The sequence below is a fragment of the Pseudorasbora parva genome, chromosome 25 (assembly GCF_024679245.1).
Source record: "Pseudorasbora parva isolate DD20220531a chromosome 25, ASM2467924v1, whole genome shotgun sequence".
In the NCBI taxonomy this organism is placed as follows: domain Eukaryota; kingdom Metazoa; phylum Chordata; class Actinopteri; order Cypriniformes; family Gobionidae; genus Pseudorasbora; species Pseudorasbora parva.
The window spans coordinates 27,069,494-27,097,082 of record NC_090196.1 but is presented as its reverse complement, the minus strand read 5'-3'; the positions used below and the strand labels follow the sequence as shown (position 1 = coordinate 27,097,082).

Below are 27,589 nucleotides of genomic sequence, written 5' to 3'. Positions count from 1 at the left end.
TCAATTTTGCAAGGGCAAGCATAAAAATATATAAAACTTATTACAATTTCTGGTTGGAAAGTATAAAGTGTACATAAAGTTCAAAATAAATGGCCATTTCTCCATCAGCCATTGAAGTGTTTGTGTTTGTGTGTGTGTGTGTACTCCACCTGTTCTGTGTGCTGATGAGGCACCTGTTCGCGGCTGTGTTGATGTGTGTAATCTGATAATGCCATACACGGCTAGGACACCTGAGGCACACAGGTTGTGTATCACTGCGGTACAGAGAGTACCGACTGGATTCCTAGGGCCAGGAGGTTCTGTGCATCCAAAGGCCATTTAAAAGTGCAGATTGCATCAAACAAACTGCTTTTTTTTCAGGTCATAGGCAGACACAGGTTTCCTTGAACGCATGCACTCACACCCAGTGGCCTGTCTCGCACGGCTTCATTTGCATGGCTGCGCTGTTCCGCCCCATGGAGGAACAGGCCCATTTCTGCAGCTATCTTTAACGTCTCGTTTTATGCTTGAGCTAAGTATGTATCAGGGTCAGAGTCTCAAGGTGGGCTAATGGAGATCTGTAGGCATATGTGGGTGACGGAATGTGTGCGTGAAAGGGAGCGTGTGTGTATTGCTGCCTGTGATATAAATGATATCAGCTTTCTGGACGAAATATAGCAATAAGTATAATTTTACGGCTCCGGGTCATTCTGACCTGCGAGGAAGGTACAAGTTTATGGGCCGCCCATCTTGTGAATTTGGGTATCATCAATTATCCTCAAGCTTTTCAATCGTAAATACGACTTGAGTCCAACTTTTTATTGGTCCATGTCCCTTTTTTAACCAGGAATCTCGTATTTACAATAATAACGATAGCATGTGAAGGCAGCATTAGGGAGGTTGTGAATTGGCAGGTTTTTCGACTACCAAGTACCAACGATTATAGCAACACGATAATCGAGGCTTTCTATGCATGCGCTTGGAGATGGACATGCATTTTAACATGGATAAATATACTATAAATCACGAGTATTCACATAAACACAGTTGTAAAAGATGTAAGTATGTTATGTATAAAGTTATGTTAGTGAACGTAGGAAATCAGATGTGTATCAGTATATTGGATCCGTACTTTAAAGAGACAGCAGCCTAATTTAGCCCACACGCTTCTCTGTGACTTTTATTTGTGCGTTTGTTTTTATTGTATTACTTGCCTTCGGTTATTGTTTTAGGACTTTTTTAGTTTCTAGCTGTGGTTTTGAAATGTGTTGCCTATAGAAAATTTTGAAATTGCACTGGTTTCCACCAAAATATAGCCTTTATATATATCACTATTACAAAAAAAGTCATAAAAGATTCCTAATTGTCTTAAATAATTGTGATTATTGACCAGAATAGTCATGACTAGAATTTTTCCCTATGATAGAATGACAGAAAATTACATCGTACACCTGGAATTAGCCTGGAATTTGAAATGGGCTCTAAAAATAACCAGCATGATGTTGCTATGCAAAGACCCATTCAGCTCATACAGTAAATGCCGTGTTCCTGCTCGGGAAGCGCTCTCTGGCCAGACATACAGATGTTGTGTCTGCGGTCTGGCCATTGTGGTGGAGGAAGTGCAGTCATAGGAACTGATCAATTTAGCAGAACAAAGATGGAATAGAACACGACCCTTGACAAAATCAGGGATTTTCCTGCGATCATCAGTGGAATGGCACGATTGTTGGCATTTGGAGTATGCGCAATATTTGTGGCATGTCGCGAAAGCAGATGACATGAGTGCAAATACCATTTGTCGTTCTTGTGTGTGGGCCATGGATTCTTTACTGTGATCATATTCACATTCCCCTTGCAGAATCTTTAAGATGTTTAGCTTCTTTAACGAAAATAATAAGACAAAATAATTACAACATTTGCATTAATCAAAAAATCTCAGAATGCAACAAAATTAGGAAAGAACGTGTGTATAAACTCTAGGGTTTGTCTTGTGAAATAAGTGTGAATATATCAGGGCAGCAAAACAATACTAAATAGAAAACAAAATGTAATTTCTATAATCTCTCTTTTTAATTCAGATTCTGCAAGGATAATATAAATGTCTGAGAAATGTTTAGTCTTTAAAGCATTTGTTAAATGGTGGTCTCGGTGTTTCCTATCCAGCAGGTGGTGACATTGCCATCCTTTTCCCCTTCAATCTAACAATCACCTTTCCTGCAACATCAGAGGATTGCTCAGGGAGTTGCTTGAACTAATGAGACCATGAATGTGTATATAAATGGGATCAGTTTTGATTTCACGTTGACTAAAGTTTGTTTTTCTCTTCTTGTAATGGTAAATGTCTCTCTAATAATAATAATAGAGTTGGTGGACTGTAGCTTAATTGTTATAGACTTACAGATTTGAGCTGTTAAATTCAAATCCTTTATGGATTGATCAAATAGTTATCCCAATTTTTCTCCAAACGATAAACAGATGAATTTTTTCCCACTGTTTTGGCAAATAAATAGATGTAAATTGCTGTTCAAATGTGAGTCGGTAAGATTTTTTTTAACATTTTTAAAAGAACTTTCTTTTGCTCACCAAGGCTGCCTTTATTTTATCAAATAAAATTATTATTACAATTAAAAATAAGTCTTTTCTATTGGTATATACTTTAAAATGTAATTTAATCATCATTACTCCAGTCTTCAGTGTCACATGATCCTTCAGAAATCATTATAATATGAGGACATGTCTGATTGTTATTTGATGAATAGAAAGAAAATAGGAACTCCAAACTTCTGAATGGTAGTGTAAACTTATATTAGAGGACATTGTGGCCTAGAATAAAAGATTACGAGGACAAACTTGATGTGATTATCATTGCTGCGCACTGATTAACTAAGACCATTAACACGCATTAAAGGGAAAGTTCACTCAAAAATGAAAAGGCTGTCATTATTTACTCACCCTCATGTCATTCCAAACTTTCCTTTATCTTTCAAACACAAATGAAATCTGAGCGTTATCTGTCCCTCCATTGACAGCTGTGCAACTGACACTTTGATGCATCAATAATTTCATAAAGAGATCAAACTTGCTCTGCTACACGAGAAGGAACCTCATTGGTTCATTCTTAATAAACATTCCTCAACTCACACACCATTTGTGGTAAACGGAGGCTTCCGTGTGGTAAAACGGAGCTTCTTCGCTTGACGTATGTAAACCAATGAGGTTCATTCTTGTGTTATGCAGCACGTTTGATCTTTAAGAAGTCCCACATGCTGCGTAACAAGAATGAACCTCATTGGTTCTTGAGAAGCTCAAACGTGTTGCGTAACACGAGAATGAACCTCATTGGTTCTTGAGAAGCTCAAACGTGCTGCGTAACACGAGAATGAACCTCATTGGTTCTTGAGAAGCTCAAACGTGCTGCGCAACACGAGGATGAACCTCATTGGTTCTTGAGAAGCTCAAACGTGCTGCGCAACACGAGAATGAACCTCATTGGTTCTCAAACGTCAAGCGAACATGCTTGAGCTTTCGTTGACCACAGCTGATGTGTCAGCTGTTTATATGTTTATATATGAATAAAAGCCTAAATTCAATCTGTTCATCATATAAAGCGATCAAGTCTTTTCAGAAAATTGACTAAACGGCTAAATTCATATGAATTCGTTTTACAATCTATTTATGAACTTTTTGAAGCGTAAAAGTGTCAGTTGCATCACTGTCAACGAAGGGACAGAAAGTTTTCAGATTTCATCAAAAATATCTTCATTTGTGTCCAAAGATGAACAAAAGTCTTATGGGTTTGTAACGACATGAGACGTAATTAAAATGTTGTAAATGAGGTAAATTTTGATATCATGTACAGGGTGTTCCCTATAATAATTTGTTTAGTAATAAAATTTCAATCAAAAGAAAAATGAGTAAAAAAATCTAAATAAAGCTGGGGTGTGTTTCTATACCAAGCGAAGTTCGCAGTGACTAAGGGACATCTAAGCAGGTTTGGTTGCCATGATGTCCCACTCCATGGTAACAGCCAGCAGATCTCTCTCTCCTCCATCACTTAAAAGACAGTAATTACTTCCACACAGAGTGGCCGGCTCTGTGCGCATCCATCACGCACAGAAGAGCACCCAAGAACAAGTGGCTCATTTTGACACTCAGTATTTAAAGTAAGACGGATAATATATAAACAAAACTGATGTTTGTTATAGGTTGTCGAATTGATATTCCAGCGCATTCACCCCTCACCCAGGTTCTCTTGCGCTGATCCATAATGCAACAGCACAGGGGCCTTGAAATGGAAATGACACGCATTGTGCTTTTGGGGTGAAGTGGCATCGCCGCGTCGTCCTATTAGGGGACCTGAATAGACACAAGGTGTCCTCACTAAAGCCATCATCTTTATGATTAGCTTTACAATGGTTAAAAAAACGACATGCTGTTTAAACCTGATACTGGGTTAAACTTCATAGATCATCTTCACAGCTGTGTGTGTTGCATGTCGCAGGCTGTTTTGCGCCAGAATTGGTGTTACGTCCTCTTTTTCTTGAGCAATATGCATAACGCTGTTTAAAAAGCGGAAGCACTTTTGCAAAATGTTCACGAGGGAGATCATTATCATAAAAGCATTAATTGTGTTCCTGTAATGCACCTGGCATCTGCCCCCATAGGTGCCAGGAAGACTGTATGCCATGAGCCACGAGTCTAGAAAGTGATAGCGGCAGCAGACGTTTGTGTTCGTGTGTGTCTTGCACAAACTCCCAGGGTTAAGCTGATAATTGGTCATTATTTTAAACCGGAGGCTTCGAGGCACCCTGCATTCCCTCCTACCGTCTCCCTCCTGCCTAGTCGATGGCTCTTTCCTCTGTGATGTGTGCTGCTGCCTCCCAGAGCTGGGTGGTTTGTGGGTGGATGTTTCTCTTCCTGTAGGCTTGAGTTGTGTGTAGTTCATCTCTGTCTGTGTGCTGTGTGTGTGTGTGTGTTGGGGGAGGCTGTCTCACCTGTTCATCTCTTGGACTTTCTCTGTCAGTGCTCTGTGAGGAGACGGTCAGGGAAGGAGACGGGAGCTAAACTCTCAGGTCGTATAATGTCTTTTTGTTGTTGTTGTTGTTGTTGTTGGATGTTGCCTAATAACTGAAGAGAAGTAGAGTTAAGCTTTAGAACTTTTGTTTGTACTGTATGGGCACATTCAGGCAGTGAGTTTGGACCAGTTGTTGTTCTTGTATTGAGTACCTACTTTTTGCATAAAGCTTTGTGTATTGTAAATCTATTTAAATAGATATAATGGAAATTCTTAATTACATTGAGAAATATTATTATAATTTAGCAAATGTAAGATTTATTTTATTATGAATACTATTAAAAAGGAAATATATTAATGTAATTCAATAAAATTTAAAATGTAATATTATTATTAATTTTATATTATTATTTCATATAGAAAAATAATATTATATTATAAATGAATTATTATTATTATTATTATTATATGTTAATTATTAATAAATTATTAATTAAAATTATTATTAATCTATTTAAATGTAGCAGATGTCAATAATATGTATTGACAGTTTTAAAATAGTTTTATAATTTTACAAATGTAATATTTTTGTTATTATGAATACTTTTAAGAAGTAAACATAGTGATGTAATTAAATAAGATAATATTAATAAAAAATGAGAAAAAATTGTATATTATTTTTATACTGAGAATTAAAATTATACTATAAATGAATCATTATATGTAAATTATGTACATTATATATATATATATATATATATATATATATATATATATATATATATATATATATATATATAATGTCCCTTAATTTTAAATAATTAGAAATATTTAAAATAGTCAAAGACTGCTTTTTAATTAGATCTGTGGCGATGTAAACAAACAGAACCACTAATCATCATGGAATCAGTGACAAACAATCGTTATTGTCCCTCTTTTTAAGATTTATATGGAGATAATCAAACGCAGACTTTGGGTTTAAGTGCATCTTTTGTTACTAAAGGAACCCACTTCATAAATGACATATGATTCCTAAAGATGATTGCTGAATGTAATTAGTCTTGATTGAGTCTAACTTCCTTACCGTGCCTGATGAGCAAGAACAGTTGTTTTTCTATGGAGACGTGTTTGGTGAGGACACAAGTTCGTTTCAGTACGATTTACAATGATTTTTGAAATGTTAAATGATTTCTACTGTAAAGTACTGTCACCCCTACTGTAGTACAATACCATGTTTAGTGTACAGCCCTTGAGAAAAGCAGCAATATATCATTCCTCACCCTGAGAGTTTTGTCTAGGTCATATCCGCCTCTAAATGAGATGAGACTAGTTACGTTGCTATAATTAGGACAGGCAGTCACTACTGAAGGGTCAGAAAGTCCTTATAATCTGCCCCGGACACCCCCGTGTGATAATCAGGACGTTCATGAGCTGTGCAGAGCTTCATTTCCTTGAGTGCCTTTCACGTCATTATGGCATGATGTCATCGCCCATGGATTCACAATGCACCTTTGTAGACTACTGGCTTTGCTAGTATTAACACGATTTGGAAGGCAAATTGTCCTGGCGTAAACCCCTGGAAAATTGGCGCTAGGACAGGCGGAGTTAGCTTGCTGTATTCAGTGTTAATGACTCACGTCTAGTCTTTCCTTCTGAAAGAACCATCATACTGTTGTGCTGTGGATGCAAATGAGTTCCCATCGGGCTTTTAAACTAAGCTAACCAAAAAGACATTCTTGGTAGACCACATTCACTAGCTGATATTCATGCTATCTTAAGTCTGCTGTTGATGAGGGGTTTTAGTAATGTAATTTCCTAAATTCTATGATGTTGGGAAGCATTGGCTTGTACTGGGACGAGCTAGATTATCTCGATTTTACGGATTAGCTTTAAATCTTGGTCAATGGAGGTCAGTGTGACAAGCTTTCTGTAGTTTCAGAACTTGCTTAATCTGTGCTGACAGGCTAAATTTTCAATCAACAGCCTCAGGGGGACCATTAGAAAGGGAACTGTATCCTTCAAGCCACCATGGATACTTTTTTCAGACGACATTTTAAGAGGAAGGAGGCAGGAGAAGCTGTGCACGACGGGCATGTACCCGAACCCTGTCGACACCGGAGGCCGAGCATTGCGGTGCCAACCAGCCGTGCCCGTCGGCGCTCCAGCGTTGGCCTTCCGTCCTGTGCGTTGGCCCAACGACGCCGATCCAGCGTCCAACTTCAGGCACTGCCCCGAATCGCTAGCAGTCAACCAGTACAGAAAAGCAGTGGAAGACGTCGCTCCAGCACCACCACCCCGAAGGCCAATCCTCGTTTTGCCGTACGCCGGAAGAAAGTAGGCAAGCTCCGCAATATAGACACACACCTCCTTGGCCCTTCCATGCTGCTGGCCAGCCTGATTCAGATGACGGAAGAGGAGGAAGAGGACGAGGAGGGTCGTAGTCCACTGCCGGGTCAGGTGGAGCTCAAGGGAAGCTGCCAGAAGTTCAGGAGTCACACGGATGTGCTTTTTTTAGAGGGCGATAGTGACAGCGATGACTCCAGCGAGCACTCTGATGAGAGTCCCCTCTCAGGGCTGCGCAAGGGCCACCAGGAGGAGGCCAGTGTTTCAGATTGGGAGATCAAAGACTCCTCTCTCTTGTGCCAGCAGGACTGTCTTCCTCTGGCTGTGGTGGCAGAGCGTGTTCAGGCCCACCCGTTGATGAGAGTCCCACGCTGCCTGAGGAGGAACTCGTCACATTATGGCCACGCGGAGACGGGCCCGCACATCCGCTACTGCCGCAGCAGCCAGAGGAGGCGCCGCCGTCGGGTCTCCACCATCTCAAAAGCAGGAAGCCCCTGGCCAGGAAGAGGCCTGCCACTACCGAACCGAAGAAGCTCCACCTGCAACAGGGCTCAGGCGACTCTCAATCCTCTCTTAGGAGCTTATTACGATCCCAGTCTGGAGTCGTGGAGTGGATTCTTGTCGTATGTAAAATATTTTCTGTTGTTGGGTCTAATTGTCATTATATCATGTTGTGCTCACAAATTAGATGGATATTTTATTGTAGGACTTCATAACATTTTCGTAAAATAACAAAAAAACATTCATTAACTGCTTTATTTTATAGTGTTTCCCTATAATTTTTACATCGTTTTTAAAAAAAATAAGAATTTAGAAATAAAAGTAATTTTTCTAGCCGTATTTTCAGCCCTCGGATTTGAACACTCTGTTTGAAGGGGCGTGTCTGCGAGACTTCAAGAAGTAAGAGAAGTAAACGCCCACTGCTGTGATTGGCTGACATCTTTGCATATGAAATAGCCAGTATTACAAATCCGATTACAAAAATGTTGGGACACTGTACAAATTGTGAATAAAAACAGAATGCAATGATGTGGAAGTTTCAAATTTCAATATTTTTTTTAGAATACAAGATAGATGACATATCAAATGTTTAAACTGAGAAAATGTATAGTTTTAAGGAGAAATTTCATGGCATCAGCACATCTCAAAAAAGTTGCTTTTTAGTAATAGGAATGTTTTCCCATTCTTGTCTAATACAGGCTTCTAGTTGCTCAACTGTCTTAGGTTTTCTTTATCGCATCTTCCTCTTTATAATGCGTCAAATGTTTTCTATGGGTAAAAGATCAGGACAGCAGGTATTTCAGTACCTGAATCCTTCTTCTACACAGCCACGATGTTGTAATTGATGTAGTATGTGGTCTGGCATTGTCATGTTGGAAACGGCAAGGTCTTCCCTGAAAGAGACAATGTCTGGATGGGAGCATATGTTGTTCTAGAACTTGGATATACCTTTCAGCATTGATGGTGCCTTTCCACATGTGTAAGCTGCTCATGCCACACACACTCATGCAACCCCATACCATTAGAGATGCAGGCTTCTGAACTGAGCGCTGATAACAACTTGAGTTGTCCTTGTCCTCTTTAGTCCGGATGACATAGCATCCCAGTTGATTTGTCTGACCACAGAACATTTTTCCACTTTGCCACAGTCCATTTTAAATGTGCCTTGGCCCTGAGAAAACGCCTGTGCTTCTGGATCATGTTTAGATATGGCTTCTTTTTTGACCTATAGATTTTTAGCCGGCAACAGCGAATGGCACGGTGGATTGTGTTCACTGCAGTGTTTTCTGGGAGTATTCCTGAGGCCATGTTGTGATTTCCATTACAGTAGCATTCCTGAATGTGATGCAGTGCCGTCTAAGGGCCGGAAGTTCACATGCATCCAGTAATGGTTTTCCGGCCTTGACCCTTACGCACAGAGATTGTTCCAGATCCTCTGAATCTTTGGATGATAATATGCACTGTAGATGATAACTTCAAACTCTTAGCAATTTTTCTCTGAGAAACTCTTTTCTGATATTGCTCCACTACTTTTCGCCACAGCATTGGGGAATTGGTGATCCTCTGCCCATCTTGACTTCTGAGAGACACTGCCACTCTGAGAGGCTCTTTATATACCCAATCATGTTGCCAATTGACCTAATAAGTTGTAAATTGTTCCTCCGGCTGTTCCTTATATGTACATTTAACTTTTCCAGACTCTTATTGCTACCGGTGTGAATTTCTTTGGAATGTCTAGCTCTCATGAAATCCGAGCCAATATTTGGCATGGCATTTCAAAATGTCTCACTTTCAACATTTGATGTGTTATCTATATTCTACTGTGAATAAAATATACGTTTTTGAGATTTGTAAATTATTGCATTCCTTTTTTATTTATAATTTGTACAGTATCCCAACTTTTTTGGAATTGGGTTTGTACATGTGGAACTCTCTCAAAACCTTTTAGCATGTTTTTACTATCATAGCTCTCAAGTTTAACTACCTAACTAATTAACTGTTGATTATAGCATTATATTAAGATTGTGCATGAAAGGTTGCAGTAATGATCATTGTAGCCGATCACAGACATGTTAAGTGCATGAATCCAGTGATCTTGTCATTGCAACTTGATTTCTGCACACTAACGAATGCTTTCTTCATAACTATCAGTGCAAACACAATGTAAATAAAGATTTGTTTATTATAATGGGAATTTTGGCAAGAGTCCAGAACTCAGTTACTGTTAAACTCGCTCTGTTTGATTGACAGCTCCAGCAGTAAAGGGAGCTTGCTTTGATCGCTTTCAATATATAATTTAATCACAGTTTAAATGACAGATTATTTTCACTGAGAGACATTTTTTGAAGTTGATCGTTTAGTTACTGGTTTGGTTTACTGACACGTAACGGTGGTTTTGTTTCAAAATGCTCTCCGTCCACACTAGCAATTTCAACAATATCCCACAAGAGATTTTGGAGAGTTATTTTGAATTTAAGTTGAAAGAATGTGCTTAAATTATATTACTTATTGATAAAATCTAATAATTGAAAGGTAAAAATGTGTATGTATAATAATAATAAAAAACATATTTAAAAAATAAATGAAATGATATAAGCTTTCTGGACAAAATTTTTTTTTATATATATATATAATTTTAGGCCTACGGGTCATTTTGACCCGCAGCATGAAGGATTTATTACAGGATTGTGAGGGAAGGATGAAGGTTAAAGATGAATGACATCCGGCCACTTTGCCACTGCAAAATGCTGTCATTGTAAACACCCCTAAAGAGTTCATATTGCAATGAAGACCAAATAAATGTGACAAAATGTACAGGTTTGTTGATTAGAAACTATGTTAGCCTATTATTCTGGATCTCCACTTATAAACTCAACACTTTCAAGGCACTATCTTTGGTAATTTCTCAAAAATTCAAACATTTAGATTGAATGCATGCAAGAGCAGTTAGTTCCCATGCAGCTTTTCATTGCATTGACCTTCTCATTCTCCGTCCCGTGGATACGAGCTCCATGGTGCTCGCTCATTAGCACAGCTACTACCATAGCGAGGTAATGTGACTCATCAACACTACTGATCACCCAGTGGGCTTCTAATCAACAGGTTGCTAAGCTTCACTGAATCACTCTGTAGGGATTAGGACACAAAGGTCAGGGCGAGCAAGGTTTTGATTACAAAAGGATTACAAAAAACCTTGGAAATGCCCCACCCAAAGCTAAATAAATATGTGGCTGTCTGCCTTCATAAATGCATTTCCTGTTTTCTTTGCATAAACGTTCTTGTATAACCATAAAGTTCCTGCACAAGGAGAGGCAACATCTGTTTCTTCTCTTGTCTAGCTTGTTAGCATTTAGCATGAACGTTGATGTATTCATAGCACGCTCAGATTCAAAATAGATGTGTTTTAAACAGTTCAATTGAGTTAGATTTGTTTTGTATAAAAGGGTGTGGTGAATCTTGCAAATTTGATGACCTAAATCATGTAGGCTAAGCATTAATGTGGTAGTACAGAAAACAGATTAGAGGCAAGAAAAAACTATAGATTTTTCAGCCATGCTCCATAATTCTGTGTTGTGTGTAGGTGGCTGGTAAAAATAGTCTTATTGATTGATATGGTATTAAACAGATGCAATTTAAAGAGACCCCCAAGGCATTATGGGTGGAAAGCGGCATAAAATAAGATGCCAGCTTTTTAGTGTAAACTGCTGATTTTATTGCTTTTGATCAGTGCTCTAATTGACTTGGTTGAGACTTGCAGTGTGTTTAGTCTTTAATGGCACTGCCATTGTGTTTTTTCCTAGGAAAGCCATCGCGAAGGCTGGTGTACAGGATAACGCAGCCCAATCCGGCGCCTTAATACCCGCCAAATGCGAACCCAACAAAGATATCTGCAGCACCGTGGATTGGACTGTGAGTTACTAACCTGTTTTTTTTTTTAACAAACACGTTCCTGTTAAAGGCAGTCCATTAGAATTGTCATCCATCTGTATGGCGGTTGGCAGTAAACTCCCATTTCCAACTCGTATCACATAATAATTATTTCTTGTGTAACTTCTTACTGGGTAATTGTCTACCACAGGAAAATGCCCAGTTTGGTCAACACGTGTGGTTTGAGACCAGTCCATCTGGAGATTTCTGTTACGTGGGGGAGACGTATTGTTTTGCAAAGTCCCTGGTAGATGATCCTTCTTTTTATTCTTAAAACGTACAACAAAATGAGTAGTTAAAAACAATCCTGCATAAGAGCTCCCTCTAGTGGTCAAATGTTGTATGCACATTTTCAGATGGCTTACCAAGCATATGCCAATTGTTTCATTTTCTTTTCTCAGCAAAAATCTCTTGCACGGCACAAATGTGCATCCTGCAAAATAGCTGTTCACACTGTATGCATGGATCAGCTGGAGAAGGTTAGACGTTTGTTGCAAAACTGATTACAAATGAGGATGTATTAAAACAAATGTGTCTCAACAAATTCAGTTATTTCCCACAGATAAACTTTAGGTGTAAGCCATCTTTTAAAGATCCAGGCATGAAAAATGTCAGAGAGGTAAGTCTTTTTGTCCCTTGAAACCAAGATTCTTCGTATAATTTTGTTAAACAACTGAGATAGTTTGTGTTTCAGACTCCAAACATGAGACATCACTGGGTCCATAGGAGACGGCAAGAAGGAAAATGCCGGCAATGCGGAAAGGTCAGCGCAACAGTCATAAAATATGAAATTGTGTAATCATCCAGAAAGCATCTATGGCCTAATTTCAGTCTTCTTCCTCAGGGTTTCCAGCAGAAATTCTCCTTCCACAGTAAAGATATTGTGGCCATCAGCTGCTCATGGTGTAAGCAGGCAGTAAGTGTTGCACATCTGATCCTAAATCAGTTTTCTAAAAGGGTTTCTACAAGTGTACTGCCATTCAAAAGTTTGGTGTCTTTTAAAATTTGTTTTAATAATTTAATTCAGATGGATGCATTAAATTGATCAAAAATGACAGTAAAAAACTTTCATTGTTACAAGTACTTTTCTGAGAGAAAAATATTAAGCAGCACCAAAATCAGCATATTGGAATGATTTCTGAAGGCTCATGTGACACTGAAGACTGGAGTTGCAATACAGGAATAAATTACATTTAAAAATATATTAGATAGAAAACTGTTCACTGTATTTTTGATTGAATAAATGATCAGCTTCTTCCAAACGTTTGAATAGTAGTGTATAAAATGTTAACACATTTTCAAATATAGTAAAATGTATATCAATGCACTTTGATATGTGTCTTACAGTATCACAACAAGGTGACCTGCTTCATGCTGCAGAAAATCGATGAGACGTGTTCCCTCGGCGCTCACGCGGCTGTCATCATCCCTCCAACCTGGATCATCAGAGTCCGCAGACAACAGGTACCATCTGACCAGAGGAGAGCTGGCTTTTTTGTTTTATTTATTCGATTTTTATTGGACACGGACATCACTATTACATTGGATGAACTGTATGCATTTTCTTGAGTGTTTTACTTTTCAACACCAGTCCACGAGAGGTATTTTGGAAGGAAAAAAAACAGTAATAATAACAATGCTGATCATAAATGTAATAATGACAACTAACAAAAAAAGTATTAATAACAATACTACTAATAAAAGACCCGCTCATAAAGCACATGACTGCATTTTGCCTGGAAGTGGTGTTTGTTATATTCTGGTCCTAATAGGACCTACATCTAAATTTTTCAATATGTACAATATTTAGTTTATTATTCCAATTGCTTTGCTGATATTTATGTTAACATATTTTGTCTGTAATTTGTCAGAAGCAATCAAAAGTCCATGTAAGCTACCATTCAAACGTTTTACATTACATTGGTCAAAAGGGACAGCAAATAAATGCTGTTCTTTTAAGCTTTCTATTGATCAAAAAATCCTGAAACATTTGATCACAGTTTTCTCAAAAATATTAAGCAGCACAGCTCTTTTCAACATTGATAATCATAGGAAATGTTTCTTCAGCAGCAAATCATCATATTAGAACGATTTGTGAAGGATCATTTGACACTGAAGACTGGAGTAATAATGCTGATAATTCAGCTTTGATCACTGGATAAATATATATTTTAAAATATATTCAAATAGAAAACAGATATTCGAAATTGTTATATTATTTCATAGTATTACCGTTTTTACAGTATTTTTGATGCAGTATGATACTTCAAAAACATTTAAAAATTTCTACCAACTTTTGAATGGTAGGTCTATATACATTATATTGCCAAAAGTATCCCTCCAAATCATTGAATTCAGGTGTTCCAATCACTTCATGGCCACAGGTGTATAAATCAAGCCCCTGGGCATGCAGACGTTTCTACAAACATTTCGTGAAAGAATGGGTCGCTCTCAGGAGCTCAGTGCTCAAGCGTGGTATCGTAATAGAATGCCACCTGTGCAATAAGTCCATTTATGAAGGAGTCTGCGTTTGGTGGTTGCCAGGAGAACTGGACTTGTCTGACTGCATTGTGCCAAGTGTAAAGTTTGATGGACGGGGGATTATGTGCAGGATTGTTTTTCAGGGGTTGGGCTCGGCCCCTTAGTTCCAGGGAAAGGAACACAATGTTTCAGCATACAAACACATTTTGGACGATTTCATGGTTCCAACTTTGTGGGAACAGTTTGGGGACGGCTCCTTCCTGTTCCAACATGACTGCACCAGTGCACAAAGCGCTGGTCCATAAAGACATAGATGAGCGAGTTTGGTACTTGACTGGCCTGACCTCAACCCGATAGAACACCTTTGGAATGAATTAGAGTGGAGACTGCGAGCCAGGCCTTCTCGTCCAACATCAGTGCCTGACCTCACAAATGAGCTTCTAGAAGAACGGTCAAAGATTCCCACAAACACACTCCTAAACCTTGAGGAAAGCCTTACCAGAAGAGCTGAAGCTGTCATAGCTGTAAAGGGTGGGCCAACTCCATATTAAACCATTATAAACGGATTAAGAATGGGATTCTCAATAAAGATCATGTGCATGTAAAGGCAGGCGTCCCAAAACTTTTGGCAATATAGTGTATCTATATCCTACAAATAAAGATCCAAAGTACTTATAGTGATGTAATTTTGAGATGATTCGACTGACAAAGTCTTTCAGACAGTGTTTTATGTTTTCATCAAAGTGAAAATAGTTCAAAATGTATACATAAATTAATATGTACCCATAAACCTATATAATCTGACCTCATCATACTGTTGACAGGCATCATTAAAGAGCAGTAAAAGAAAGAAGAAAACGTCTCTGAAGGCCAAACCCAGCAAGAGAGCCACAGAGGTAGCAAACACCACTGAACTACTTTGAATAAAAGTAACATATGTGTCATATATATATATATATATGAGATTTTAATATTTTACTCTCAGCATGATGGCAAATGGAAGCACTTTGTCGTGAGGCCGATGCCTTCTCAGCTCATGAAGCCTCTGCTGGTGTTTGTCAACCCGAAGAGTGGTGGAAACCAGGTCAGAACCGACCCACAGAGTCTGCATTGCATATAAACGTTACTTTACAGCCACATAACAGCACTTCCTTTTTACAATGAAGGGAACCAAAATCATCCGCTCTTTCATGTGGTATCTGAACCCCCGGCAAGTGTTTGACCTGACTCAGGGAGGTCCGAGAGAGGGGTAAGAGATAAGAGATCTTTCTTTCTTTCTTTCTTTCTTTCTTTCTTTCTTTCTTTCTTTCTTTCTTTCTTTCTTTCTTTCTTTCTTTCTTTCTTTCTTTCTTTCTTTCTTTCCTCTTAGCGTGTCTTCTTACAGTTTCTCTTCTTCTTTTTTAAGGTTAGAAATGTACAGCAAAGTGCCCAACCTGCGTATCCTTGTATGTGGCGGAGACGGAACGGTTAGTCAAATATCTGTGCTCTTATCTTGTTAAAACGGGATTGTGGGTAATATTATTGCTGCTCATACTGTTTATTCAGTATGTGCACAGTATGCAAATGATCCAGCAATGATCTCAACATGACCCTTATAATCAGAACATTACAGCTTTTACATATCAAATAAATGCAGTCTTGGTGAGCATAAGAGACTGCTTTCAAAAAACATAAACAAAGTCGTAATTATTCCAAAATTTGTCTGATAGTGTATACACTATTTTTCATATATGTAAGAAATGTATTTGAAACTGACAAATAAAATTTAAATGTATTAAGCATAAATTACCATTTGGTGAAACTTAATATATGATCATATATAATTAAAGTAAATTACTCATTTGAAAATATTTTATTGCATTGTGCGCAGTATTAAAATTTTCCCACAATGCAGTGCATTAAACAGTACCTTCAGTGTGACTAATGAAGCAGGCGCGAAGCAAGTGTTTTTTGCTGGTTTCAGCACAACGCAGTTATCAGTTTCACATACAGCGTCATATTGCTTAAATAGCAAATGTACTCGCGCCCGTCTGTTCGCCCATGGGTGTACAGGTCTGAAAGCGAGGTGTGTTCAGGCGTGTTGCTATTTTGAGGCAACTGAAAACGACTGCGCCATTGACCAACAAAAACCTGGTCTAAAGTCAAAAATAGCACAACGCACGTACACTCTGCTTATTACACAAACATTTTTAAATCTAAAAATTAAAAGGATTTCTCTCTGGAGAAGCGTCAGTCTTTCTGTCATGTAAATAGCGAATCTGCCATGGTGCGAGCGCAACTGGCTTTTAAAGGGAATGGGAGACGAGACTCTGATTGGTTTATTACGCCCAAAACACACCCATGACTCATTAAGAGAATAGGTACAACCCTTTTGGACCATACATCTGGCGCACAGACTGTTCTTGCGTCATGAAACTAAAAAAGTGGATCCAGCCAAGCCCTAAGTGCACCTGCTCTATGCGCTTCACACGCTCAGATCTTTGAAATAGGGCACATTGTCTTCTAAAAGGAAGAATTGATTCTGAACTGCTGAAATGCTATGTCAGCAATTCCAGTCTCACTTCCTGTTACATACCTACTGTTAACCCCTAACAGGGTTAACACTACGTAAGTTAAATGTGCATAATGTCATCTATGGTCCTCATTGGCTGCCCTCAAAAAATGTCAACTTTGACCAACACTCGAACACTACAGTTAAAGCTGAGGCCTGAAAGAGTTTGGTTTGTGTTGTCGACATGTCGAAGGGACACGCCGCAAATCCACAAATCCGCAGCACAAATATTATTTTAACAGTGTAAGTAGCTATGTAGCATTCTATACCGATAAAAAAAAAGAGCATAAATAAAATAATGCACTTTATCCAAGCCAATCCTTCAAATGTTGCCCAGACTGACACATCTGTTGAATTGAAATGGCTTTCTTCACGCTGACCCTGGTCAGGAAGCTCATGGGGTCCGTCACGTGTTGTGTTCTCTATATGCTCTGTTTGGACAGGTTGGCTGGATTCTCTCAGTGCTGGATGAGCTCCAGCTGAACCCTCAACCCGCCGTGGCCGTGCTGCCCCTCGGGACGGGAAACGACCTGGCCAGGACTCTCAACTGGGGCGGGGTATGAACCTGAATTCATTTGGTTGTAATGTTCTCACAAACGTGTCGGTGTTAGTTTCGACTTGCCTTTTTTTTTTAGTTTTGAAAGTTCAAAGATGCAATTTTAGCTTTTCTTCCTCAGTAAATTTATATTACAAAGTACTCCTATATAATGTAATATAACACATTTTACAGCATTGTCACTTTTTCTATGTAAAAGCAGGATTTATGGTTTAAACCTCCTGTTGTGTTGGTGTGGGTTGGACATTTGACATCTATTTGATTATCATCAACTTAAAACACTGGTTAAACAATTTATTTCATTTTGAAATTTTGAAAATATTTCTCATTTATCATAAATGTGCTTACAAGGTTTCAAGTTTGGAAAGGCTGGCCAAATGTTGTTACTTTTGTGTTGGGGACATTGGTTTCTATGCAATCTGCCAAAAATCAACACTTTATAAAACATCAGAGAGTAAAAACTGAAAACATGTATTATAGCTTGTCAGACACTAAAATATGAAATACATGAGGACTTGTGAATTTTAAGTATACGAATTAAAGAGTTGTTTTGTGAATTATCCAAGGAAAATTCACCGTTTCATTGTGTAGTTGAGTTTCACAGTCAAAAAATTGGTCAACGGATAATTTTGGTTGTTTGTTTTTTGGATCTCAATTACTAGACTGTTGCAGCACTGAAAAAAAGTGTGATAAATATATATAAAAATATCTATGAATAGCAATAAATACTACTTTACACAGTTCAAATAATATTATTTATAGTATAGTATATAGTAGTATTTATACTTGTAGCTTTAGTCTTTAGTCTACTTGTAGTCACTACAAGTAGTCATGACAAATTATTTAGTTTTTTTAAAATAGTTTTTTATGTCTGTGCAGCTAATATATACAATAGAAATATACAATGGAAACGGACGGGAATTATTAAATTCTCACGTTTTATAGTTTTTTTTAGTCTCCGACTAAAGTGTTGGTTTTGGAATGCCATGGAAACCAATAGGGGTCTCCAGTTGTACTCATGTTTTTATTTTAACACAACAGGAAAGTTAAAAATACTGAGGTTCTTAAAGTGGCAGAACAAGAGAAATTGACCCCACTAAAAATCAAGTTTCTCATTGTTATCTGAAAATGTGTGTGCTTGTTTACTTCCAGGGCTACACGGATGAACCGGTGACCAAGATCTTGTCCCATGTAGAAGACGGCAACATCGTCCAGCTGGACCGATGGAACCTGAGCGTGGAACCCAATTTAGAGGCCAGCGAGGAGGAGAGGGATGAACACCAGACAGACAAGGTCAGCTGACACCAGTAGAGGGCGCTAGGCTTCAGGAGAAGGACACCATCCTTCCCAGCAAGCAATACCTGTCATTTCACCATCTAAGTTAACCATATAGTCCGGCTATGAGTAACCCTCTTCTAGCCAAAATAACCTTGAATTTGGTTACATGTCTTTTTTGCCCAAATAACTTGCGAGATGTTTGATATTCCATCATGTAAGCAAAGTCAACAGTGATTACAAGGTGTTTGGTTCTAGATGACTAGTCTATTCTCTGGCTATTGTTAGACGTCTATTAAATTTTCACTGACAGCCCAAATTTTGCCTTGTTTTAGCCTAGACGTCAGGGCTGTGTTTGGACGACTATTAGATGTCTTTTAAATGCAAAATTGCTTGCTGGGTTCCAGCTTCTCCACAACAAATCAAGTTTCATCGTGTTAAAATGACCATTTAGAGGCAGAGCTAATGACTACTCCATGTCTATTTCAGCTTCCCATTGACGTCTTCAACAATTATTTCAGCCTCGGATTTGATGCACACGTGACATTGGAGTTTCACGAATCCCGAGGTGTGTCCACTCGCTTGTGTAATTTGAATATGGTCTGTAAAATGAAGGGTTGTCTATATAAAATCAGTGGTTTGTGAAAGGATTCAGACAGACGTTTTGTTTCCTCAGAGGCCAAACCGGAACGGTTCAACAGTCGACTTCGCAATAAAATGTTTTATGCAGGGGTGAGTCTCTCCGTCCATTAAAGTCATGTTGATGTTTTATGTTATTCTTTGAATAATGTGTTAAATGTAACGTATGTGTTCAAATACATGCAGACAGCCTTCTCAGACTTCCTGATGGGCAGCTCCAAAGATCTGTCCAAACACATCAGGGTCGTGGTGAGTTGAGTTTACTAATACATAAACTATTTATGTAATATGAATGTATATGATAAGTGCTCAATTACGTCTAATTTAAATGTATTGGGCACCAAGACTAGCCTGACAAGCCAGACCCACATCAAGATGTTTGGTCTGGAAACTCACCATAGACAGCTCAATCCGAGGGGCGGGATAAACGGTTGTCTTTCAAACTCCCTCTGCACGCGATAGGATAGCGCTACACCAACCAGAGCAACGGAGGTGAAGCAGAGCTCGTTGATAGATTAAACATTCACCGTATCCGGTCGGCTAAACTACGAACACATCTTCCCTTTTTAAGAATGACTTCAGTGCCGTTCTTTGTTCTTTTCTCAGAGAAAAGCTTAACTCCAAGTCTTCCAGAGTCGCGGTCAAAGCTGATTCGAAAGACCGCCGCCGTTCGCCAGTTTCTGTGTTTACTAGAAGCACGCAAACGCAACTCGGCCGTCGTTATTATGGTCCCGCCCACCGACTCTATACACAATGTGATTGGCCCGTCCAGATTCTGAGGAATACAGTTCAGAAGGGTATTGAGAGTTCCTAGACGACACTTGCGGGCAGATTAAATTTGCTGCCGCTAGGGTGCGTCTAGATTTCTACGCTACACCAAGACCATTTGTCAAAACCTTTCTAGTAATATATATATATATATATATATATATATATATAAATATTATACAGATTATCTCTTCATCACGGCACTTGTTAGTGGGTGGGATATATTTGGCAGCAAGTTTGTTGTGTGGGGCTGCAGATCAGTCAGGGTGCCCATGCTGACCCCTGTCCACCGCCAAAAGCACCATCAGTGGCACGTAAACATCAGAATTAGACCACAGAGTAATGGAGGAAGGTGGTCTGGCCGAGTGTGTGTTGCTTACCTGGGGAATACATGGCACCAGGATGCACTCTGGGAAGAAGGCAAGCCAGCGGGGGCAGTGTGATGCTTTGGGCGATGTTCTGCTGGGAAACCTTGGGTCCTGCCATCCATGTGGATGTTACTTTGACACGTACCACCTACCTAAGCATTGTTGCAGACCATGTTCACCCTTTCATGGAAACGGTATTCCCTGGTGGCTGTGGCTCTTCCAGCAGGATAATGCTCCTGATGCAAAGCACAAATGGTTCAGGATTGGTTTGAAGAGCACAACAAAAAGTTTTAGTTGGCCTCCAAATGCCTGATCGGTGTATAATATATATACATATACATACTTACATGTTCCCTCCTATGCTTTGTTTCTCATTTCCTGTCCAGTGTGATGGAACTGACCTAACCAGTAAAGTGCAGGATATGAAAATGCAGTGCCTCCTGTTCCTCAACATCCCCAGGTAAACTGACCTGAAACAGAACTGTGAAAAAATATTATGTAACTATAAGAGAACATATGAACATCCTAGTATTCATTTATGTGCTATTTGATATAGATCCTCTTTGTTTTGAGATGTTTGGTCTTGAAATTTAATCAAAATTTTATACCGTCAAACCATGACCGGAAACATGTACTGAAAACCTCATTATAAAAAGAGATTCCAAGTTCCAAATTATGTTTATTCCAGGATAAAATATAATCTAGACATGAGGATCTGGACTAGAGTTCATTAAAATGAGATTATCCTGACTGAGCTCGGCATTATGTTCGGTAGATATTGTGCTGGTACGATGCCATGGGGGAACCCGAGTGAGCACAATGACTTTGGGCCACAGAAACATGACGACGGGCTCATCGAGGTCATCGGCTTCACCATGACCTCTCTGGTGAGTTTTGGCTGTCGCTCCTTCCTGAATTTGTTATACATTAATCCAGGAATCCATCTAAATGTTGCTGCTCTCTTTCTGTAGGCAACCCTGCAGGTTGGAGGACACGGCGAGAGGCTTCATCAGTGTCAGGAGGTGATCCTGACCACCTTCAAACCCATTCCTGTGCAGGTGGACGGGGAACCCTGCAGACTGGCTCCATCCATCATACGCATCACCCTCAGGAACCAGGCCAACATGCTGCAGAAGACCAAGAGGAGAATCTCCCTGCCACAACTGTACGAGTCAGTATCTATCTATCTATCTATCTATCTATCTATCTATCTATCTATCTATCTATCTATCTATCTATCTATCTATCTATCTATCTATCTATCTATCTATCTATCTATCTATCTATCTATCTATCTATCTATCCATCCATCCATCCATCCGTCCATCCGTCCGTCCATCCGTCGGTCCATCTATCTATCTATCTATCTATCTATCTATCTATCTATCTATCTATCTATCTATCTATCTATCTATCTATCTATCCATCCATCCATCCATCCATCCATCTATCTATCATTCCATCCGTCGGTCCATCCATCCGTCCATCCGTCCATCTATCTATCTATCTATCTATCTATCTATCTATCTATCTATCTATCTATCTATCTATCTATCTATCTATCTATCTATCTATCTATCATTCCATCCATCGGTCCGTCTATCCATCCATCCATCCATCCATCCATCCGTCCATCCGTCCATCCGTCCATCCGTCTATCTATCTATCTATCTATATATCTATCTATCCATCTATCTATCTATCTATCTATCTATCTATCTATCTATCTATCTATCTATCTATCTATCTATCTATCTATCTATCTATCTATCTATCTATCTATCTATCTATCTATCTATCCATCCATCCATCCATCTATCTATCATTCCATCCGTCGGTCCATCCATCCGTCCATCCGTCTATCTATCTATCTATCTATCTATCTATCTATCTATCTATCTATCTATCTATCTATCTATCTATCTATCTATCTATCTATCTATCTATCTATCTATCTATCTATCTATCTATCTATCATTCCATCCATCGGTCCGTCTATCCATCCATCCATCCATCCATCCATCCATCCATCCATCCATCCATCCATCCATCCATCCATCCATCCATCCATCCATCCATCCATCCATCCATCCATCCATCCATCCATCCATCCATCCTGCATTGAATCCTATAGGAAATCTGACTGTTATTTCTTCTCCTTATGATATAGTCAGCAGCCCATCACAGAGCTAGTCCAGATCCAGGTGAACCGTATCAGCATGTGTGATTATGAAGCTCTTCATTATGATAAGGAGCAGCTTAGAGAGGCCTGTGAGTATCTCTTCTCTTCTCTTCTCTCTCTCTTTCACAGCTATAAAAAGAACCTTCTCATGCACTCCTGAAAAAGCTTCTGCTTTTCAAATAGGTCTTAATTTAAACCAATCCTAACTTGTGTTTCCTCCTTTCACTTTTTCAGCGATTCCTATGGGGATAATTACAGTTCCCGGGAATAGTGATTTGGAGACATGTCGGCTGCATATCGAGAAGCTACACGAGGTGCTTTTCAGCTTGTTGAATGCTGGTTAGAAATGTGCCAACATGTCGATTTGGCAACAACCAAAAGTAAAGAGGAGGATCCGAATTGTCAAAGTTCAGCTTTAAGTCTTGCTCCACCTCTAAAATTAATTTGCTGTTCCACAGTAAAACCCATTTGGTCTCCAGTCCTGCAGTTTTTTAGTTTATGAAAATACTTCTTCATTCAGAAATATGTCAGTGTTGCTATTCGACTTTAACACAGTCATTCTTGACTAAATATAAGAATACTTCTGTGTAAATGCTAAGTTTTATTGCTAAGTTTCCTGTAGCGACATTGACACGTCTCTGAAACTCATTTAACATTTAAGAGTCACTAGTTTCCATTATAATTACAGCCATTCAGGCCATGTGATATTGTGCATGTGAAACCCATTGCACGTTGACTTCCTGTTCAATTACAGTCAGAAAAAAACATTGTGACTAATTGAACTCACACAGTGAGGCTGTATTGGACAGAAGCCATTTTTCACTTGCACTTTCTCAGTGTGTTTTTCCTCTCTCTCTCTCTCTCTCTCTCTCTCTCTCTCTCTCTCTCTCTCTCTCTCTCTCTCTCTCTATCTCTCTCTCTCTCTCTCTTTAGGAGGGGGATGGTATAAATACAGATACACTGCACATGCCAAAACTTTCACCAAAATGGTGCTTCCTGGACTGTAAGTAGAGCATTTCAAGCTTTTCGAAAATAGTATAGACTATAGCTTTCTATGTTAAATCATTGTGAGAACCACTGGTCTGAACGTTTCCGAAACTTTTAAGTGTGATGTTTACATACCCTATAATCCCCTTTTTCCCTCTTTGGTTTGATTGCAGCAACGACTGCAGACCGTTTCTACAGAATAGACCGCGGTCAGGTACCTACAAAAGGGAACTTTGACGTTTTACATCGTTGTTACATGTCACACTGCGCCTTTTTACCCTACAGCATTGCATATCTCTGCAGGAGCATCTAAACTATGTGACGGAGATCTCCCAGGATGAGCTTTTCATCTTGGACCCGGAGCTGGTCACCAAGGAGACGGTGGGCACATCGCCCGGTATGCCGGGGGCGATGGAAACTGTTGGGGGATGTTCCAACAGCTCAGACCAGTTTGCTTTTCCTGCCTGCTCTCCCGGGGCTTCTCCTCTGTGCAGGTAGATTGAAACAAGTCACTTCAGATGACAAAATGCGTGGTTAAACTTAATCAACTCGTGTTGTTAGGGCTGCAAGCAGCTTTTGCACTGCCTCAAGGTGCAATTTTATGTCGCTTTTTACTTTGACAGATCACTTTAACACTGTAGTCTAGCACAGTACATGCGTGGGCAGGTTTTGCTGTGCCTGTGGGCATGAAATTTCAGAAAATGTCCCCAGAAGCACGACAAAAGCTCACTAAACCCCTTGTGGAGGCATGCGCACAAAATACATAAAAATGTCTTAAGATTAAATTAAAATAAAAAAGCAAGGTATATGAATATGCTAATTTTACAGTACCATGATATGATAATTGTGGTCCTATCACAATGTTTTCTGGTAAGAGTAGGTAGTCCCCAACAATAATAATAATATAAATTTTTATAATTTAATACATTTTTTATTTAATATATTTTAAATAAATTTGTACGTAATTTACATATATATTATTATTATATTTAAATAAAATATCTAAATGTATATAAAATATAAATATTAATAAAAGGAGCTATTATAAATGTACATTTTTGACATTATTAAATTGACATTTACAATTTAATAATTATAGTTAAATAAAGTATCATAATATAGTATGGAAAATGTGTTAATATTATTACAAATGACCAATTCTAATAATTTATTTTAAATTCTTTACATATGAAAATATATTACATTTTATTATCTATTTTATATTATGTCTTTTATATGTAAAATATTTTTTGCATAATGATTTGTGTAAATCTTTGGACATTATATAATGGAATATATTTAAATTATATTTTTATATTTGGAATAGTTTATTGAATTAATAAAACCATTTTCTCTCTCTCTCTCTCTCTCTCTCTCTCTCTATATATATATATATATAAATTAATATAACTTAAGTAAACAATTTAACTGATATTATATTATAATTATTTGATCATTCTATCTATCTATCTATCTATCTATCTATCTATCTATCTATCTATCTATCTATCTATCTATCTATCTATCTATCTATCTATCTATCTATCTATCTATCTATCTATCTATCTATCTATCTATCTATCTATCTATCTATGTGATTTAAACATTATATATACATTATTCAATTATTTATATGAAAACGTTTGTTCATATTATTACTACTCCTATAAATATTTAGAAAACTTTTAAATTATTTAAACATTAAAATACATTTTATTTTAGTTTTAGATGTATAAAATAACATTAGTTTAACAATTTGAGTAATATGTTTAACTGACATGAATTTCAGAATGTTATAATACTTGACATGTCCTAAATGCATACAAATACAGAGAAGCTTGTGTGACTGAAGCGAACGCGCTCCTTCCTGTTTGAAAGCGAAGAATGACAGTTGCTCTTCAGCTTGAGTCTATTCCCTCAGGGGAAGTCTTTTTGTCTGTGTATTTGCGTGCACATCTGATGCCGAGACGGAGAGAGTGAGAGACGGCAGCGTTTTTGTGCCAAAGTCTACTATACTGTGAACATGCACAAATCTGTGTGTTACTAAAAATGCGAGTCCATCCAGGACAGGACAGGACAGCCCCTCATAAAGGCCCCTGCTATTAAACACTCATTTATCCGTGTTTACATTCACCCCCCCCCCCCCCCCCCCCCCCGCCTGACACACAGCAGATCGCTGAAAAAACACACCCCATCTGTCAGACCTCATTGTAGCGCTTGTTCTGTTACAGTAAATTATACACATCTCACAAACAATGAGTTTCCCCGCCCCCCACGCGGGAGGAGAGCGTTGTAAACACATTGACAACGGGTCATCGTCCTCTCTGTTGTCTGTCCATCCCATCATGCTCTCGCAGGGTCCATCAGACGCATGCTGAAGGCCAAATGGAAAGCCTGAACCCGGATAGTGAGCCACACATGCAAAGCGATCCAGAGACATCCACAAAGCCAGGCCTGTGCAGGTACAGCTCAAACCGAGAGCTTCAGGTTTCATTCAGACCTTCGAGTCTCAAGCTTTGATTGTTTCCATGAGAACCACAGACACTATATGTGTTACATTATGCCATGGTCTTTTTATAGCATCATTACTAAGCTAACAAAGTTATCTGTGTGCTTTGTTGAGACTCTAATGCGCATCTGCAACAGCCCTTACAGAAACGTACTGTGGCAGTACAATAAAACACCATGGTGCTTATTTGAGATATACTATGGTACTGAATGACTACCATATTCATACGTCTGCATTGCACCATTCGTGTCCTTTTTTGTTAGTGAGAGAGCAGAAGATATCCATTTTCACATGAATATCATCTTACATAAGCTTGTCTTTGCCCAATGTCTTTCATCTTGAAGGAGAGGAGCAAAAGTTATGAATATGAGTCGTTCAGACACAGTTGATGAGGACTCAGTGAATGTGCCAAGGTACAGCATTATCGCTGATAAGACACAAATGTAGTTCGTTTTGTTTATGAATCGTGGTATTAATATTTCATTTTAATTTCACAGGTTAGATTCTGCCTGGAATGACAGTGATCAAGGTACACACACACACACACACACACACACACACACACACACACACACACACACACACACACACACACACACACACACACACACACACACAACCATATATATATATATATATATATATATATATATATATATATATATATATATATATATATATATATATAACACAATCAAACATTTATATACAACTAGAACTAGATTAAGCACCAATTAGGCATAACATTATGACCACCTTCCTAATATTGTGTTGGTCCCCCTTGCTGCCAAAACAGCCCCGACCCGTCAAGGCATGCACTCAACTAGACACATGAAGGTGTGCTGTGTATCTGGCACCAAGATGTTAGCAGCATATCATGACATAAGTCATACATAAGTCCTATCAATTGTGAGGTGGGGCCTCTATGTATCGGACTTGTTTGTTCAGCACATCCCACAGATGCTCGATTGGATTGAGAAGGCCAAGTCAACACTTCAAACTCTCAAACCATTCCTGAACCATTTTTGCTTTGTGGCAGGGCATATTATTATCCTGCTGAAAGGAATACCATTTTAATGTGCATGGTCTGCAACAGGTAGGTGGTACGTGTCAAAGTAACATCCACATGAATGGGAGAACCCAAGGTTTCCCAGCAGAACATTGCCCAAAGCATCACACTGCCTCTGCCGGCTTTCATTCTTCCCATAGTGCATCCTGGGGCCATGTGTTCCCCAGCTAAGCAACGCACCCGGCCATCCACGTGATGTAAAAGAAAACGTGATTCATCAGACCAGACCACCTTCTTCTATTGTTCTGTGGTCCATTTTTGATGCTCATGTGCCACTGTTGGTGCTTTCGGCGGTGGACAGGGGTCAGCATGGGCACCCTGACTGGTCTGCGGCTATGCAGCCCCATACACAACAAACTGATGCTCTGTGTATTCTGACACCTTTCTATCAGAACCAGCATTAACTTCTAGAGCAATTAGCTAGTAGCTTGTCTGTTTGA

General features: G+C 38.8%; 1 protein-coding gene across 6 annotated transcripts in view; it reads left to right on the top strand.

The window, feature by feature from the left end:
- The window catches only part of dgkzb (diacylglycerol kinase, zeta b), a 39,074-nt gene that overhangs the window by 7,941 nt on the left and 3,544 nt on the right, over positions 1–27,589 (top strand). The window contains exons 1-29 of one of the 6 annotated variants that reach the window (XM_067437009.1): positions 4,925–5,051; positions 6,977–7,959; positions 11,638–11,746; positions 11,916–12,011; positions 12,166–12,243; positions 12,327–12,383; positions 12,447–12,527; positions 12,609–12,680; positions 13,112–13,228; positions 15,070–15,141; positions 15,231–15,329; positions 15,412–15,494; positions 15,651–15,711; positions 17,240–17,353; positions 18,505–18,645; positions 19,117–19,195; positions 19,304–19,359; positions 19,453–19,515; positions 20,789–20,862; positions 21,178–21,289; positions 21,374–21,567; positions 22,573–22,673; positions 22,819–22,898; positions 23,518–23,587; positions 23,745–23,785; positions 23,875–24,065; positions 25,929–26,033; positions 26,425–26,493; positions 26,578–26,609. In XM_067437009.1, the coding sequence (XP_067293110.1) occupies positions 7,022–7,959; positions 11,638–11,746; positions 11,916–12,011; positions 12,166–12,243; positions 12,327–12,383; positions 12,447–12,527; positions 12,609–12,680; positions 13,112–13,228; positions 15,070–15,141; positions 15,231–15,329; positions 15,412–15,494; positions 15,651–15,711; positions 17,240–17,353; positions 18,505–18,645; positions 19,117–19,195; positions 19,304–19,359; positions 19,453–19,515; positions 20,789–20,862; positions 21,178–21,289; positions 21,374–21,567; positions 22,573–22,673; positions 22,819–22,898; positions 23,518–23,587; positions 23,745–23,785; positions 23,875–24,065; positions 25,929–26,033; positions 26,425–26,493; positions 26,578–26,609 (3,385 nt within the window). In that variant the 5' untranslated portion in view covers positions 4,925–5,051; positions 6,977–7,021. Of the gene's footprint in view, positions 1–4,924; positions 5,052–6,796; positions 7,960–11,637; positions 11,747–11,915; positions 12,012–12,165; positions 12,244–12,326; positions 12,384–12,446; positions 12,528–12,608; positions 12,681–13,111; positions 13,229–15,069; positions 15,142–15,230; positions 15,330–15,411; positions 15,495–15,650; positions 15,712–17,239; positions 17,354–18,504; positions 18,646–19,116; positions 19,196–19,303; positions 19,360–19,452; positions 19,516–20,788; positions 20,863–21,177; positions 21,290–21,373; positions 21,574–22,572; positions 22,674–22,818; positions 22,899–23,517; positions 23,588–23,744; positions 23,786–23,874; positions 24,066–25,928; positions 26,034–26,424; positions 26,494–26,577; positions 26,610–27,589 lie in introns of those variants that run through there. The other 5 variants (XM_067437007.1, XM_067437010.1, XM_067437008.1 and 2 more) reach the window with 5 other exon arrangements.